Raw genomic sequence first — 19,189 nt, forward strand, 5'->3', positions numbered from 1 at the left:
TGTCTTCATCCTAGAAACGTGGTGCACGGATGGGACCACTGACAAAATGACTCCGCAACAGGCCTTACTGTCTCCCCTATCTATTTTCCTTGGCGGCTCGTGCTACGCTAGAATGTTTCAATTTCACGATGCCATAATCCCCGTAAACAGAATCATCGTCCGTCTTATTGGAGACAACAAATATCTGCCGTAATCCTCGCTCTAACTCACACACACAGAAACATACACACACATACACACGCACACAGACAGATACAGATGGAAATACAGAGAGAGACAGACAGACAGACAGATATTAATGCGGGCAGACTCTCTCTCTCTCTCTCTCACACACACAAACACAGCTTTCCCAGCGTGTTAGTCAAGTTTGTACACTACCCTCTTGTAGTAATGCATGAAGACATGACATTTACAGTATGGTACACTCCAGGGAGATTGATCTGCATCAAGTGTAAGGGAGAAAAGTTGGGGGGGGTGATGGAGAAAGATAGATGATGGAGAGCATGTGTGGTGTAAGAGAGAAAGACTGCACATGACTGAGGAGCTCAGACGGAGCGAGGGAGGGAGAGCAAAAGGGACACAGAAGAGAGAGTGAGGTGGCAAGGGAATAGGAGAGAGGGAAAGAAAGACAAAGAGAGAGGGAGAAGGATAGTGACAGAGAGATGCGGTGAGATGCCGTCTGATTGATGATGATGAGAATAGCAATGAAGAAGAACATCCATGTCACGGTGAGAGGAGTGATAAAGAAAGGGAAGGCAAGGGAGAATAAAATGAGGAAGAGGAGAAAGGGAGAGAAGGAGGGAGGAAGAGATAAAGAGGGTTGTCCACTTATAGGCACAGTAAAACAAATTATAGCATCTTCCCGCGTATCGATCAACGGTGCTAAATGAAGGGTTGAAAAACAAACCTGATAAACTAAACAAATAAATACAAAGTAGGAGGCAAGGAGGGTTTAGTTAAGTTCATTCGGATCCCCGTTAGCTGCACATGCATCAGCTACTCTTCCTGGGTTCCACATAAAACGTATAAATACATGAAAAATTATATACAAAAACAGCATAAGATATGACATTAATTAAAATAAAAAATCATTAATTAAGAGTTATATATTGGAAAGACACCAAGAGACAACAAAAATACTAATTAGACACTATTAATTTATTCTGCACATATTCATACTTTGATAAGCAATAAGAGTTCAATTAAATCTTTAGAAAGTAGAGAGGCGATGTGATACAATATGTTTTTTTTTTATCTGTTTTTTAAAGTTAAACTTGCTTTTTGTTTGAGTAACCTCTGGTGGCAGAGCCTTCCATGAGGACATGGCTCTATACATAACTGAGCAATGCATTAAATCTGTTTTTGGTTTGGGAACAGTGAATAAATCCAGGGAAGGAAAGGGGAATCATTGGTTTCCAAAGCACTGATGGTTCCCTGCAATGGTTCCTGTTCTGCAACATCTACCTATCTCTGATATCCTCTCTCTGTTCGTAATTCTCTCCCTCATGTTCTATTTTCTCCCTCTGTCTCTTTCTCCGTCTCTCTGTCTCTCTCTCTTCTTCCCTCTCTTGCTTGTTACTAAAACCCTTCCTCTCTCGGTTTGTCACACTCTCTTTCTCCCAGTTTGTCTTTCTCTCTTCATCCATCCATCTGTCACACTCAGTTTCTCTCTCTCTCTCTTTATTTCTGTCTTTCTAGACTGGGGTGGCCACCTGGCCAATAAATCATTGAAGTGGACTGGACTAGACGAGCATCTGAAAGTGTCGTCCTTCCGCCCGCCTGCATTAGCAAGCCTTGTAAATCTAGTAGTATCTTTGTAAGCATGTGGACGGATGGTGGATGGGGGTTGGGAGGATTTGGAATGTCAGCTCCACGGTCATAGTGGTCTTTAATTAAGCTGGCATTCGTTCTGCGCTAAGCTACACTCTTAGAAAAAGGAGTTCCAATAGGGTTCTATGCGGAGGGATAGAATTCTACCAAGAACCATTTTCATCTGAAGAACCCTTTTTTGGAAGAGAAGGGTTCTTTGTAAGGCAAAGAGTTCTACCTCAAACATTTGTTATCCTAAGAACCATTTTTAGAAGAAAGGTCTCTTTGAGAGGCTAGAAGGATTCTTTCGAAGGCAAAAAGGGTTCTGGTTCTGAATCTGAATAATCTTTTTTATTGTAATACTTGTTCTTTCTTTTAAATAGTGCCTGAGCAATAGTGTTTACTTCAGTGTTTAAACTTTAAGATCAGGAGTTTGAGTAATTTGATACATTTAAAAAGATAGGTGTGAGAATATTTTAAACAGTACCTAGAGTATACAGGAATATTTGTGCACGTATCTGGCATTCCCTTAACCCTTTTACATTTACAGTACTGACATAATTTATATCTTTGCCATGATTTCTGTCTTTCAAATTAGTATTTTCTTTGATTTTATTGAGCAGAGAGTAGGAGAATAGAAGGACGTATGAGTGAACCAGCAGTGTATTTTTGTACTGCATATTACACAGCAAATTGGCCAGTTTAACCTAATGTAGATTTTTCAGTGTAACATTTCTAGTGTTGATTCGGGAGTTAAATTAACATAAAAATTGGCGGTGTAAAATAACCTTAGTGTTGTTGTTAAAAACCAGAGTTGAGTGTGATTGTGTCATTTTTACTCTGTGTTGAGTAAAACACTCATTATCATATTTCCCAGCATGCTCTATTGCAGGTTGATTTTCAGAATAGTTTGTTTCAATATCTGTGTTTTTACATGTACATTGATTGGTTGATTAATCTTATGCTACACAAAGATAAATAACATACATTTTATGAACGAATTCAATTGGTTGGATTTATTGCACCTGTTACTGAGAAGGTTGATCCATTTCAGATGATTTAGGTCATCCCATTGGCCAGTCTTCTTTACCCTAGCAATCATTCTGAATGCAGGTTTCAGGTGATAAAAAATGGAAAATCCTCACCTTGTCTGGATTCCAATAGGAATTACACATCACTTTGCAAGCAAAAATAATGTAACCAGGAGTTTCCTAACACCACTATAACTATAACTAGGCCTTCAAAGAAAGGCCTTATGATATATGTAATGTATTGTCATAAATAATGACATTTTAAATGGGAATAAGGCTGGTGGAACTGTTCATAAAGGATTCTAGGAAGAACCTTTAGAGGAAAAATAGCTTCTTGCTAGAAATGTTCACAGAGTTCTATGAAGAACCCTGCATAGAGGGTTTAAACACCAAAAAGGGTTCACCTATTGGGACAGACCGAAGCACCTGAGCAACTTGTATTATAAAAGTGTAGTTTAATTTGCTAAGCAAGCTAGTGTGGGCATATCCCTTACATTGAATCCCAAACCAACTCCTAGTCCCTACCCACAAGGCACTTGTGGAGAAATGAGAGGATTGTATAAGTGTCCGCAACAACAATTCCATATAGCATATCAGAGGCCAATTCTCTCAGCTCTACGTAAGTGCCTAGGGGGCAGGGGCTAGGACTTAGGTTTGTTTTGTGATGTTTAGGCTTCAAGGCTCGTAAGCTTCCCAATAGAGTAGTCACTCCAGGTCAATTAAAGGAAACTACAGCGTTCACAGATTAAGCCAATGGTTTTTCAATGGGGCTCATACATTGACAGATGGACAGTCCTCTATCAAAAGTTTAAATTATTTGAATATATTACAGGATACATGGAGGACCATACATCTTCTCACATTGTTAATGTTGCATTCACAATTAATGGGAAATACAGGCATTGGAACGAAAGCTGTAAACAAAAAAATACAAAATAATGGATGTAAAGGGATATTATACTAAGCTATGTGGGCTTCAGGGCTATTCTTTGAGCCTCTATGTTTCACTATTAGCCATGAGTGTATTGTTCGCTCCATCCACCAAAGTGCATCACCTTCCTTTTACAATTTACACAGAAACACATTCTAAAGAAGAGTCTTCTAGGACAGTGAGAGTTTTATTCAACATTGGCTGTCATGGCACAGCCCGCATTGAAGACAAAACAATGGCAAAACAACCTTCAGTGGCACTATTTTGAAACTGGAAAGTCAGGAGCTGGATTTTCACGAGCGTCTAGCAACATCACATACTGTAGGCTACAGTTAGTGAATGGGGAAGCGAAGAGAAATGGTGTTGAATTCTGAAGCTTTTAGGGTTCTGAACTTTATGGACGAGCCCCTTTCATAATGGAAGCATTATTGAAGTGTGGCAGGCATAAGCACTTTTACTGAGCACAAAGTGTAAATATAACCAAGGGGAGAGTTCGCTAATAGCCTAGCTAGCGTCGTCACTAATGGCTCGCGTAAACAATAAACAAGGTTTGCTCACTTAGCAGCATTGGTTTCTGAGTGGCATTATACCATTTGTTAATTAGTGACCTTGTTTGTTAGTAAGAGTGCATTCAACCCCGTTTGGGGGTTACCGTTAGCATACTCCGGTCCAGTGTGAGTTTTAAATTGAATTGAGACAGCAGTCGATGCTAATCTAGTAGTGCTAGCTATCGATTTGAAGGAATTGATGGTTGAGTTGTAATGACTGATAATGTTGTTGAACTTCACCTTTCAATAGTTTTTTAAAGGGAAATGTTGTGGCATGTAGTGCTGGTGAGAAAAATTAAGAATGATGATTGAAGACAAAAGTTTAACTCAAACCACACCCTGAAAGGTGGCTTTAGTGCAACAGACAGATGGCAGTTTTGAACCGGCCAAGTGCTAATTTGACTGACCAGGGTACGAACTCAGGTCTCCTGAGCACCACAAGACTGTTGAGCTACAATGTAGGCATTACCTGGGTGAACAAAAGCAAGTCTTCAGGTCTCGGTCAAGGTTATTCATCACGTGAGCATGGTTCAGAATGATCTCCGTTACACTACCACAGCTGATTCATCTACTCAAAAACATACTCAATTATTTAATTCATTCATCGGGTGTGTTACTACTGGGCTGGAACAAAAGCCTGCACCCCATGTAGGTCAACAGGACCAGAACAGAACAAACGCAATAATACTCAGAGCTCAATAAACAGATGACTCATAGGAAATGTAGTACTTTACTACTCACATTGCACGTTGAGCTGCACCTGCGCCTGGCGTGGCTTGATGTTGAGGCCATTGTAGGGCGCCGTTTGGCAGCGATAGGAACCCATCAGGTCACGGGTGACGTTAGTCAGCCGGAGGCGCCCGTTGCGTGTCTCCACCGCCCACTCACCCGTGGGCATAGGCAGGTCCTTGTCGGCGCGCGACCAGAGCACAGGCGGACGGGGCTTGCCATCCACCAGGCACACGAGGTCGGCAGAGCCTCCCTCCCTCACACTCACCACCTGGCCCCCTGCCGGCACCGTAAGAATAGGGGGAGTGACTGTAGGGGGGAGAAATTGGAGAAGGGAGAGAGAGGGAGTGTGAGAGGAGTTGGAGTGGAGCAAGGGGGAGATAGAGGTAGGGAGATATAGAAAGAAGGAGGGTTAGGGGGGAAAAGAGGAAATATTTAAGGAGGGGTTGCCCAAAAGACAAACAGGGTTTATAAAAATAAGAAAAAAAGAGAAGAAGAGAGAGAGGAGCAGAGCGGGAGGTGGGGAGGAGGGGGAAGCAAGTGAGGTTAAATGTTAAAATTAGTGAGGGCATTTATATTGGATACTAATGGTCATCGCACGCCCTGGGAAATGTAAAAAGCTAAATGCAATGTGTTGACTGGCGAGGCGAACCAGTGGTCAAGGTTAAACACACATCCTCATTTCCTCCATCTATCAACACTCTCAGTAGGACTAGGAGCAACAGCAGGAGAGAAAGAGAGAGAAAGGGAGGGTGAAAAGAGGGTGACCTCTTCCCCAATGCACAGCGCATATAAGCCTGGGACATCAACCATTCTAAGTTGGCCTTAGTGGGAGTGACCATACAATTATATGGGAGTGACCTACTGAGTAAAGTATTTGTCATTACATTTTTGCGAATCGGTTCCCTTGGCAACTTCTTCCCATGAATCTCAAAATGTTACCTAGCAACAACAACACTTTCAGAATAAGTCAGCATTCTGTAACTAAATAAATGTTACATCTAGCTTAGGAGTTTAGTGCTTGAATGAGCAGTATTTCTTAAGTATTATAATGTACACAAACACTTGTCCATTAGGCTACATCTCTAATGTTATGCCTAAGCCAATCACATTGTATTTTATGACAATGAACAGGTTTTAATGCCTTGAGACAGTCCAGTATCGAGTCAGCTCAGCTGCTGCTCCTGAACGTAGAGGTGCCCAAGACATGGGGGGGGGAGTGTTGTGGGAGATGACTGGTTGGAAGATGAAGCCAATTAAGCCTATCATGCCAGGAGTTTGTCACGTCTTTCTGATTGGCTAATGACGCTCCTATCCACCAGTCTCCGTGCATTTAGGCGGAAGTGAGTATGGGAACGAGATTTAAAAAACGCAGACTGGCCAATATGAGTCCCAAAACACTCACTACAACGTTCCCGTTGCTCTCTGGACAGGTATAAGCATAAGTGGTGGACCTTACACCATAGTGCTTCCATTTTATAGATTGAAAAAGGGATAGGGACGGAGGGGGATTGAGACTGTCTGTGGTAGTCAAAGAAAAGGACATCGAAAGAGACGGAGAAAGAGCTTAGTTATCTTTGTTTTCTTTATTATTTTGGTTAGGTCAGGGTGTGACAAGGGGTGGTTTGTTGTGTTTTTGTCCTGTCTAGGGTTTTTGTATGTTTATGGGGTTGTTTACTAGAATCAGTGTTTTGTATGTCTATGGTTGCCTAGATTGGTTCTCAATTAGAGGCAGCTGTTTATCGTTGTCTCTGATTGGGAAACACATTTAGGCAGCCATATTCCTTGGGTAATTGGTGGGTGATTATCTATGTCTATGTGATGTTGCATGTTTGCACTCAGTGTTTTATAGCGGTCACGTTCGTTTTTGTTTGTTTATTGTACTTCGTGTTCATTCGTCTTACATTAAAAGTATGTATTCACATTGCGCTGCACTTTGGTCTCCTCACTATGATGATCGTGACAGAATCACCCACCACCAAAGGACCAAGCAGCGTGGTAACGGGCAGCACCAGCAATCTCAGGACTCCTTGACATGGGAGGCGATTCTGGACGGCAAGGGACCCTGGGCACAGGCTGGCGCATATCACGGCCCCAAGGCTGAGCTGGAAGCAGCGAAAGCCGAGAGGCGGTGGTATGAGGAGGCAGCACGGCAGCGCGGTTGGAAGTCCCAAAAATGTATTGGGGGGGCACACGGGAAGTGTGGCTAAGTCGTGTAGGAGACCTGAGGCAGCTCCCCGTGCTTACCGTGGAGAGAGAAGGACCGGGCAGGCACTGTGTTATGCCATGAGGCGCATGGTGTCCCTGGTGCGCAGGCATAGCCTGGTGCGGTACATAGCAGCGCCTCGTATCGGCCGGGCTAGAGTGGGAATCGAGCCAGGTGCCATGAAGCCGGCTCAGCGCATCTGGTCTCCAGTGCGTCTCCTCGGGCCGGGGTACATGGCACCAGCCTTACGCATGGTGTCTCCGGTTCACCAGCACAGCCCAGTGCGGGCTATTCCACCTCGCCGCATTGGCCTGGCTACGGGGAGCATTAAGCCAGGTAGGGTTGGGCATGTATTCACATCACGCTGCGCTTTGGTCTCCTCACTGCGACGATCGTGACACAGAGAAAGAGAGCAACTGAAAGAAAGCAACACCAATCCACAACCGATGATCGAGTCAAGCCAGACAGATATCATCACCCTGGTTACCGTGAGAACATTAGGACATGACATACATACATCAAATAAAGTGTTACTGAACATTTGAAGGGAGAAAAAGAACAACAGTTCTAGACCCCAGGGAGATGAGAGGAGGGCGAGATCGCAGGAGTGGGAGGTCCCATCACTCCGGGCCAAACCAATATCCCCAAGGTCGCTGACCATCACCTGAACAACCACCATTCAGAGACTTGTCCCGAAGCAAGTCGTGCATTGCCTTGGCTGTGTGCTTAGGGTCATTGTCCTGTTGGAAGGTAAACCTTTGCCCCAGTCTGAGGTCCTGTGCGCTCTGGAGCAGGTTTTTCATCTCCATACTTTGCACTGTTCATCTTTCCCTTAATCCTGACTAGTCTCCCAGTCCCTGTAGCTGAAAAAGATCCCCACAGCATGATGCCACCACCACCATGCTTCACCATAGGAATGGTATTGGCCAGGTGATAAGCAGGGACTGGTTTCCTCCAGATGTGATGCTTGGCATTCAAGCCAACGAATCTTGGTTTCATTAGACCAGAGAATCTTGTTTCTCATGGTCTTAGAGTCCTTTAGGTGCCTTTGGGCAAACTCCAAGCGGGCTGACATGTGCCTTTGACTGTGGAATGGCTTCCGTCTGGCCACTCTACCATAAAGGCATGATTGTTGGAGTGCTGCAGAGATGATTGTCCTTCTGGAAGTTTCTCCTATCTCCACAGAGGAACTGGAGCTGTCAGAGTGACCATCAGGTTCTTGGTCATCTCCCAAACCAAGGTCATTGTCCACCGATTGCCCAGTTTGGCTGGGGAGACAGCTCTAGGAAGAGTCTTGGTGGTTTCAAACTTCTTTAATTTAATAATGATGGAGACCAGTGTGTTCTTGGAGACATTCCATGTTGCAAATCTGAGCATTTTTTGGATTATTTTCTTATATTTGTATGCACTTCTATCAGCAGCATTTTCACACCATTTGGCTAAACAAGTAAACAAGCATTCCAATTCAATCCAGTCAAATCAGGAGGTACCCTAACCCTAACCCATGTTCTCTTTGTACAGTGGTTCCTACATTCAAAGTTGTATCATACTGCAGCATACCTTGCAAGCTGTTGCAGCATTCTGTGGCACGTTATCTAATTGTCAGCCATTTTTTAAATGCAATTTAGTGCTAGTTTGACCACCATAGGGCATCTTTGAGAAGCATTTGATAGTCTTCCATATTGGCATTGCCAGAGAATTTGAAACCTTTTTTGTAATAACATAGCATAAGGGATTTATTTGAATGATTTTGTCTTAATTAATTTAATATTATGGTGTTTCTATTCTGAGAAAAACGAAACATTCAGGGTTTCCGTTAGAATGGAATGAAAAATATGGCTCTGTACAACGTGACGGTCGGGAGTAGGCCACAGCATAAGAGGATTCGAGTATCCTAAATTAATATCTAAGGGGCACAACTTTCAGTTGAGCATACTTTCTCTTTGCCTTCTCTACTTCTCTGCCGGAAGTTGATGCTGTTGCTATGCAACCTCTTTCTAGCTAGTTAGCATAACACATGACTAGTTAGGTACTTAGAACAAAGAAACAGTCCACTCACCGCTGCTTTGGGTAATGTTGACATCTACCCTCATCTCGGGCACAGTGCTCCCAGGAAAGTTGGCTACACAGCTGTATGTGGCCTGGTCACGGAACTTCATGTCCACGATCTCCAGGCTACTTGTGCCCGGCGCCATGTCCGGGTCGCTGCGCAGCACGATCAAGCTGTCCGAGTTGTAGACTAGTGCCGCGTTCTTGTACCATGTGTAGTTGACCTAATAATATAAAATAGCAATATGTTATTTTATTATATTAATATATTGCTATAGCCTATATACTTTACATAATATGTTGCAACTTGTATTAAGCATGCATGAATATTTATAATGTCCTTTAACAAGGCTTATGTATCTCTTTACATAAAGTGTTCATCCGTCTCACCTACTTTGATTTATTCGGCATCATTATGAGATTATTATGAAGGGGTCACACCATACTAATATTATTATTACTAATAGTATTATTCAGTTGACCTTGTCCTGGGGCTGTGCGTCCACGTGACACGAGAGCTTGAGATCGCGGCCCATCTGGATGCTCTCACTGTCCTTGTTGGAGTCGGGTGTGATCTGGAAGGTGAGGTTGCCCATACCTGAGGGGAGGGAGTGGAGAGGGAGGAAGAAAGGGAGGGATGAAGGGTGTTAGGAGAGGGTGGGAGTCGGGGATGAGAGGAAGGAAGGAGGAAGAATTAAGGGGAGATGGATAAGGAAGAAGGGGGTGAGAGAAGGAGGGGGAGAGTATAATCGAGAAAGAAGTAAGGAGGAGGATAGAGAGTGGTGGAGGAGGAGGGAGAGAACATAAGACAGAGGATAGGAAGAGGGAGAAAGAGGAAAGAGTAGAGAAAAAGTGATGAAGTAAGAAGGAGGGAGATGGAGAAGAAGAAAACAAAAAGAAACTGAGCAAGAAGGAGAGATATCTACCTTAACCATCCTAAACACTAGACACTGATTGGTCCGATTTAATTCCAGAACCTCCCAAATTGGCCCTGTTCTGAAAACAAAACTCCATTGGCAAACGACATAGCAACTAATATAAGCAGGAGAGGAGAGAGAAAAATATTGTAACTCTACGCTTCGCCAAGCATGCTAACTAGCTCGGCAGGTGGGGTTGGTGAGGACGGCAGACCATATGTTTGATCGTCCTCACCGCCATATGGTTAGCCCGCCGCGCTCAAACGGACGGAGACCGTATGTTTTGCCTTATACTTCAGCGAGGCGCTTACGAAGTACTCGTCTGCGTGGCGTTATCACCACCTGGGCTCATGTGACTTGCTCAGGCCCATTACCAGGGAAGGGGAAAACACACTCACATACACATATGTTCAATACACACAAATACGAACACACACACACTCATTATGTACAATATGCACACATGCACACACACACACACACACACACACACACAAACACCCACACCCACATACCCCCCTTCCACTACACACACACTTTATCAGCTCCTCTAATTACTTCCATCTCGGCTCCAATTAATCTGAGTAAATAAAGATTATTAAAAGCGATAAAAATAGCCGGCGGCGGGCCACTGAATAAAGGAGTTTGTTTAATGGGCAGGGTAATCTAGAGTCTTGACATGATTGTATAGAAACCAGAGCTAATCACAGATCAACTGGATGACGTTCACACACATGTAGACATTATATTCCCAGGTAATGCTTAGGCACACTCCACACACAGCAAATGCAACCGCACGCACGCACACAGACAACTGTGCTCAAGAGTATACAGCTATTGTAATTCACAATGTCAGTTACATGGAATAGTTAATTAACCAATGTCAATTTGACTTAGTTGGTTCACATGCAAAGTTGCATCCATTAATGTCCACAGACAGATGTGTAAGGTGATGCTGCCCCTAAAAGCTAATCTGGGATCAGTTTTTAATTTTACCCACTACAGTTTAAGTTAAGGATTGGGGGAGGGGAAGCCAATTCTAGATCTGCACCTACAGTAGGGGGTATTTCACCCCGGAGCCAAACACAGATGTTGGCTACACTTCATTGCACACGATGATGTAAATATGACAGGAATGATAACCTCTCACAAATGCTTATTTACAGTACTTAGGTACTGTAATGTAGTCATATTATACCGTATGTTACACAAACTAGTTAAGACCTCTACATGTCAAAACAGACATGTGGAAATAGGTCATGCACACACACACAGTTACAGACACATCCAAAATGCGACATCTTAATTCTGGACAAGCTAAACACCTTATTCGGCTGCTTTGAGGATAACACATTGCCACCAACTTGTTCTGCTACCAAGGACTGTGGGCTCTCCTTCTCCATGGCAGAAATTAGTAAGACATGTATAATTTTTAAATGAACCTTTATTTAAAGTTAAGAGTTTTAGAGGTGATGGTGATTGCATCATCTGTAAATCAATTGGGGCGGTAAGCAAATTAAAGCGGATCTAGGGTGTCAGGTAAGAGGTGATATGATCCTTAACTATCCTCTCAAAGCACTTCATTATGACAAAAGTGAGTGCTATAGTAGTCATAGTCATTTAGTTCAGTTACCTTTGTTATCTTGGGTACAGGTACAAAGGTGGACATGTTGAAGCTAGTGGGGAAAGCAAACTGGGATAGGGAGTTATTGAATATGTCCGTAAACACTCCAGCCAGCTGGTCTGCACATGCTCTTAGGACGCAGATAGGGATGCCGTCTGGGCCGGCAGTTCACCCCACTATCATCCAGAAGGCGAGGTCAGTACAGGTGCATCAAAGCTGGGACCAAGAGACTGAAAAACAGCTTCTATATCAAGGCCATCAGACTTTTAAATAGCCATCACAAGCCGGCTTCCACCCGGTTATGCAACCCTGCACCTTAGAGGCTGCTGCCCTATATATATATATATATATATATATAAGCTTGGAATGACTGGCCAATTTAATAATGGAACACTAATCACTTTAACAATGTTTAAATAATGTTTACATACTGCTTTACTCATCGCATACAGTATGTAAATACTGTATTCTATTCCATTGTATTTTAGTCAATGCCACTCCGACATTGCTCAATCTAATATTTATATATTTCTTAATTCCATTCTTTTACTTTTAGATTTGTGTGTATTGTTGTGAATTGTTAGATACTACTGAAATGTTGGAGCTAGGAACACAAGCATTTCGCTACACCAGCAATAACATTTGCTAAATATGTGTATGTGACCAATACATTTAAATTTGATTTGCATTCGCTCAGTAAGAGTTCTATATTAGAGCGTAGAAGCGCAGAAGTATACCCGCTGCTATTCAATAGCTTGGAGCTAGCTAGCCTCTCCATCTGGATGCTCTGCTGTCCCCCCACTCGGTTTGGGTTTTGTCCTTTTTATTACTTTCGACAGTGCACCAACCTGGGTGATACTCGGTTTGGTCAACCAGTATTGCTGAACTGAGGGTTTGTCTTAGTTGTCTTTGAACTTGTCTGTCCAGCAGAACCCTCCCGGTTTAGCATTTGGGTTCGGGGACTGCGTCTACAAGATTAGGAAAATGTGCATTTTTCGCTCCGGCGGACTTGCAGTTCTCCCCTGAGAGTAAGCTAGGTGTCGAGAGGCACATCACATTTTCTCTCACATGGGGCAGCCATCTTGCCTAGACTCTTGTGTGTTCCACGGAGAATGAGCTAGAAAGGTGACCATTGAAGGACTAAGCAGTTATAAACCAACTTTCCCTTAACCTTTTCACACGCGAGTTCCAAATATCTCTAACGGCTGCCCAAGCATGAGTTTTTTTTATGCATGTGATGTCAGAATGCATTCACTGTTCCAAAATGTGATTTTTACGCAACATGACAATTTGTCACAGGCCTATACTGGCCAGTAGGGGAAACAGGGATAGTACAGGTAAGATATCAGCATAATTTTCAAAATGTGGTTTGCCCTTTTGGCAATACCAACACTTGTATGACAGAAGCACACTTTTGAGAACAGCCAAAATAATGACACTACGCTGTCTTTGTATTGACGCATACAGTTGAAGTCGGAAGTTTACATACACCTTAGCCAAATACATTTCAACTCGGTATTTCACAATTCCTCACATTTAATTCTAGTAACAATTCCCTGTCTTAGGTCTTTTAGGATCACCACATTATTTTAAGAATGTGAAATGTCAGAATAATAGCAGAGAGAATGATTTATTTCAGATTTTATTTCTTTCATCACATTCTCAGTGGGTCAGAAGTTTACATACACTCAATTAGTAATTAGTAGCATTGCCCATTCCTCCTGACAGAGCTGGTGTAACTGAGTCAGGTTTGTAGGGCTCCTTGCCCGCACACGCTTTTTCAGTTCTGCCCACATATTTTCTATGGGATTGAGGTCAAGGCTTTGCGATGGTCACCCCCATACCTTAACTTTGTTGTCCTTAAGCCATTTTGCCACAACTTTGGAAGTATGCTTGGGGTCATTGTCCATTTGGAAAGCTTTAACTTCCTGACTGATATCTCGAGATGTTGTTACACTATATCAACATAATTTTCTTTCCTCATGATGCCATACATTTGTGAAGTGCACCAGTCCCTCCTGTAGCAAATGTAGCAAAACGTGTTGCAAGCCTCCCCCATTTCTCTCCAAAAATAACGATGGTCATTATGGCCAAAAAGTTACATTTTTGTTTCATCAGACCAGAGGATATTTATCCAAAAAGTATGATCTTGTCCCCATGTGCAGTTGCAAATGGTGGTCTGGCATTTAATGGTGTTTTGGAGTAGTGGCTTCTTCCTTGCTGAGCGGCCTTTCAGATTATTTAATGTGATACAGTGATTTATAAGTGAAATAATTTGTCTGTAAACAATTGTTGGAAAAATTACTTTTTAAGTAGATGTCCTAACCAACTTGCCAAAGCTATAGTTTGTTAAACCTTTTAAGGCTAGGGGGAGGTATTCGGAAGTTTGGATGACTGAGGTGCCCAAAGTAAACTGCCTGTTACTCAGGCCCAGAAGCTAGGATATGCATACACATAGTAATATTGGATAGAAAACACTCTAAAGTTTCTTAAACTGTTAAACTGTTAAACTGTTTTTTTTAGGTAATTGGACTATCCAATGATTTTCTATGGGAAAGCCTAATTATTAGGACCCAGATTGCAGTTCCTATGGCTTCCACTAGATGTCAACAGTCTTAAGAAATTGTTCAATGTTGTTGTTTTTTTTTAATGAAGAAGTATTCGTATTCTTTCTAAGTGTCACTCAGAAGGACTATAGTCTTTTGGTCGGCTTGAATGGTTGCGCACTCCTCTTTGTTTTTCTCCGGTATTGAAAACAGTTTATTCTGTCTTTTATTGTATTGATTATTTACATATTAGGGTACCTGAGGTTGGATTAGAAATGTTGTTTGAAATGTTTGGACCAAGTTTACAGGTAACTTTTTAGATTCCTTTGTAGGCATGTTGGGCGAGATGGAACAGCTGTATTTCTGAATCAAACACGCCAAATAAACTGACATTTTTGGGATATAAAGAAGGATGTTATCTAACAAAAGGACCATTTATTATGTAACTGGGACCCTTGTGATTGCAACCAAATTAAGATCTTCAAAGGTAAGGGATTTATTTTATCGCTATTTCTGACTTTCGCTTGGTTGGAAAATGTTTTTAATGCTTTTGTATGTGGGCCGCTGTCCTCAGATAATCGCATGGTATGCTTTCACCATAAAGCCTTTTTGAAATCTGACAAAGCGGGTGGATTAACAAGATGTTACGTTTTTAAATCATGTAAGACACTTGTGTTTTCATGAATGTTTAATATTACGAATTTACTATTTTTGATATTTGCGCTCTGCAATTTCACCGGATGTTGTCGAGGTGGGTCGCTAACAAAGAGGTTTTAACAATACATTTGTGGAGTGGTTGAAAAACGATTCCAACCTAAGTATATGTAAACTTCCGTCTTCAACTGTATATTAAGATCCTTAAATGTGAGCTCTTGCATAGCATGACAAGAATGCGTTACAGAGGGTTGCCAGTACGACACCACCTGGCATCCATGTTGGGAGTCCACCGCATGAATTATTTCGACAACAACAGCTGAGCGGCTATCCAAATCTGCATGATAACAGTGCCTAAAACTAGTTGATTCATCACCACAGTCAATTTTGTGTAAAATTTAACAAGACAACAGGAAAAAAATATTACCTGCAATCATGATAGACTCAAGAACTCAATAAAAGTGAAGAGAACTAAGAACAATGTTATCCAATGCTAATGTTATCCAACAAAAGCTAGCTAGAGCAAATTTCAATTTCCCCCAAAAAAACAAAGTTTTTGTAATTTGAGCTTCTAGTCATGAAATCTATGCAGCCTACTCAATCACTTTTTTATAGCTACTGTTTACAGGCCTCCTGGGCCATATACAGCATTCCTTACTGAGTTCCCTGAATTCCTATCAGACCTTGTAGTCATGGCAGATAATATTCACATTTTTGGTGACTTTAATATTCACATGGAAAAGTCCACAGGCCCACTCCAAAAGGCTTGCGGAGCCATCATCGACTCGAGTGGGTTTTATCCAACATGTCTCTGGACCTACTCACTGTCACAGTCATACTCTGGACCTAGTTTTGTCCCATGGAACGAATGTTGTGGATCTTAATGTTTTTCCTCATAATCCTGGACTATTGGACCACCATTTTATTACGTTTGCAATCGCAACAAATAATCTGCTCAGACCACAACCAAGGATCATCAAAAGTCATGCTATAAATTCTCGGAGAACCCAAAGATTCCTAGATGCCCTTCCAGACTCCATCCGCCTACCCAAGGACGTCAGAGTACAAAAATCCGTTAACCACCTAACTGAGGAACTCAATATAACCTTGCGCAATACCCTAGATGCAGTCATACCCCTAAAAACCAAAACGATTTGTCATAAGAAACTAGCTCCCTGGTATACAGAAAATACACAAGCTCTGAGGTCTGTAGCAGTTTGGGTCTAGAGTGTCTCCCCCTTTGAAGAGGGGGATGACCGCGTCAGCTTTCCAATCTTTGGGAATCTCAGACAATAAAAAAGAGAGTTTGAACAGGCTAGTAATAGGGGTTGCAACACTTTCGGCAGATAATTTTAGAAAGAGAGGGTCCAGATTGTCTAGCCCAGCTGATTTGTAGGGGTCCAGATTTTGCAGCTCTTTCAGAACATCATCTATCTGGATTTGGGTGAAGGAGAAATGGGGAGGCTTGTGCGAGTTGCTGTGGGGGGTGCCGGGCAGTTGACCGGGGTAGGGGTAGCCAGGTGGAAAGCCTGGCAAGCTGTAGAAAAATGCATATTGAAATTCTCAATTATAGTGGATTTATCGGTGGTGACAGTCTTTCCTAGCCTCAGTGCAGTGGGCAGCTGGGAGGAGGTATTGTTATTCTCCATGGACAACAGTACACATTGATGTTGTAGCTCCGGACCACCATACCTGATTCAACTCATTGAGGGTCTGATGATTAGTTGACAAGTTGAATCAAGTGTGCTTGTATGGGGCTACACTAAAAATGTGTACTGATGGGGTTCCTCGAGGACTGGAGTTGGGAACCACTGCCTACATCGTGCGCCATCGTGAGCCATCGTGCATAAATGTATTTTGTCCCTCCACACCAAACGCGATTACGACACACAGGTTAAAATATCAAAACAAACTCTGAACCAATTACATTAATTTGGGGTCAGGTCGAAAAGCATTTAAACATGTATGGCAATTTAGCTAGCCATTTTGCACATGCAAGCTAATTTGTCCTGGGATATAAACATTGAGTTGTTATTTTACCTGAAATGCACAAAGTCCTCTACTCTGACAATTAATCCACATATAAAACTGTCAACCGAATAGTTTCTAGTCATCTCTCCTCCTTCCAGGCTTTTACATCTTTGAACTTATTTGGTGACTGCCATCTAAACTTGCATAGTATTACCACGATGACCGGCAAAACAGTTTGTCTTTCAATCACCACTGTTGGTGTAACCAATGAGGAGATGGCACGTGGGTACCTGCTTCTATAAACCAATGAGGAGATGGGAGAGGCAGGACTTGCAGCGCAATCTGCATCAGAAATAGGAATGACTTCTATTTTAGCCCTTGGCAACGCAGACGCTCGATGGTGTGCGCGAGCAGTGTGGGTGCAATAATTGAATAACATAGATTTCTAAATTTATCTTGCAACACTCAAGCATGCGACATGTCCGGTCTGGTCAGCATGTAACGCACATATTTTTATTTTTTTTTTACATATTGTTGAGGTACATGTTCTCAATTTAAAACAACACCAGTAGACTGTGTATGATATTACATTTTTTAGTGCAAATCCAACCCTTGTGATCTAGGTGGTGAAATGTCTGGAAGCAGGAGATGATGGAATCTTTAGCTTCAAACATATACACAACTACTACTACCAAGTCCAATGCCAGATACTTTTCTCCCACAAGGTCTGAGTGGCACTTGGAGGTTCCACTGTGATAATAAAGATGGTTTGCCGAAGACTACCACCACAATGACATTGTTTATGCTAAATGTGTTTAAATTGTAAAATAAAGTAAGAATAGTTAGGCTATATAAATACATTTTATTCAATAGGGCAAGGCAAAGTGTAAGATTCTGCTTTTCTTAGATATTTTCTTAGTTCTGCTTTTCTTTTCTTAGTCAACCTTGTGTTCTTTTTCTTTGTGTTCTGGAACGTAGCCCTGTCTTTCATTTTTGTTCATTGATTTCACCTGTGTTCATTTCTCAGCTGGTCTCATAAGCTCCCTATTTAGTTCAGTTTTTCTGTTTTGTATGGTTGTGAAGTATCGTTTGATTTTGACAGCCTCCCTGTGTTTGACCATTGCCTGCATGTGACAAAAAATTCCTGCTTTCTGCGAAGGCTTAATAAATCTGCAGAGCTCTGCGCGTGAATCTACACCTTTTTCTCGCTGAGTATTCATTAGACAGTATCACTCACTAGCTTTAGGCACCAGCTGTCAGAGCAGAGCTCACAGATCACTGCACCTGTACATAGCCCATCTGTAAATAACCCATCCAATTACCTCATCCCCATACTGTATTTATTTATCTTGCTCCTATTTATTTATCTTGCACCCCACTATCTCTACTTGCACATTCATCTTCAGCACACCTATCACTCCAGTGTTTAGTTGGTATATTGTAGTTACTTCACCACCATGGACAATTGATTGCCTTACCTCCCTTATCTTACCTCATTTGCACACACTGTATATAGAAATGTTTTAATGTATTATTGACTGTATGTTTTGTTTATTCCATGTGTAACTCTGTGTTGTTGTATGTGTCGAACTGCTTTGTTTATCTTGGCCAGGTTGCAGTTGTAAATGAAAACTTGTTCTCAACTAGCCTACCTGGTTAAAAAAAAAAATGGTGTGACTTTTAATAAGGGATAGGCGTTCCGTCAACGGGACAGTTGTAAATCATGCAGCGCCTTGTGTCACGATCGCAGATTTTAGAAAACAAAATGTTGGTACATATAAGTGTCTTATATCGGCTAAAAGCTTAAATTATTGTTAATTTAACCTTTCGTGACAGAAAGTCTTTTCCTCTTGGACAAAAATTATAAGAATATGGAACGTTATGAAGTTATGAAAACTGGGTTTTTTGCAAATGTTGAACTTATAATATGGCTACTAATACTGGAAAAGCTAAGTCAAAGTCCAAGAACAGATTTGACTATATTCTTGCAGAAAAATTTCATGTGAATGTAAATGTCTCCTTCACGATTTGCGCAAATTTACCTGGGTGACTTCACACTAAATGTCATATAGTTTGCTCATACTTCAAGTTATCCGCTTGCTTCCATCTTGTGGACACCATCGGAATTACAACCAGAGTGATAGCTAGATGTGGGACCTTTCTGTTGCATTTCA

At 42.0% G+C, this 19,189-nt stretch overlaps 1 protein-coding gene across 1 annotated transcript in view; it reads right to left on the minus strand.

The window, feature by feature from the left end:
- The window catches only part of LOC139384764 (MAM domain-containing glycosylphosphatidylinositol anchor protein 1-like), a 369,693-nt gene that overhangs the window by 94,492 nt on the left and 256,012 nt on the right, over positions 1–19,189 (minus strand). Inside the window, exons 8-10 of the mRNA XM_071129638.1 lie at positions 9,786–9,901; positions 9,314–9,527; positions 5,061–5,357 (exon numbers count right to left, since the gene is read on the minus strand). Coding sequence (XP_070985739.1) covers positions 5,061–5,357; positions 9,314–9,527; positions 9,786–9,901 — 627 coding nt within the window. The remainder of the gene's footprint in view (positions 1–5,060; positions 5,358–9,313; positions 9,528–9,785; positions 9,902–19,189) is intronic.

The sequence above is a fragment of the Oncorhynchus clarkii genome, chromosome 26 (assembly GCF_045791955.1).
Source record: "Oncorhynchus clarkii lewisi isolate Uvic-CL-2024 chromosome 26, UVic_Ocla_1.0, whole genome shotgun sequence".
In the NCBI taxonomy this organism is placed as follows: domain Eukaryota; kingdom Metazoa; phylum Chordata; class Actinopteri; order Salmoniformes; family Salmonidae; genus Oncorhynchus; species Oncorhynchus clarkii.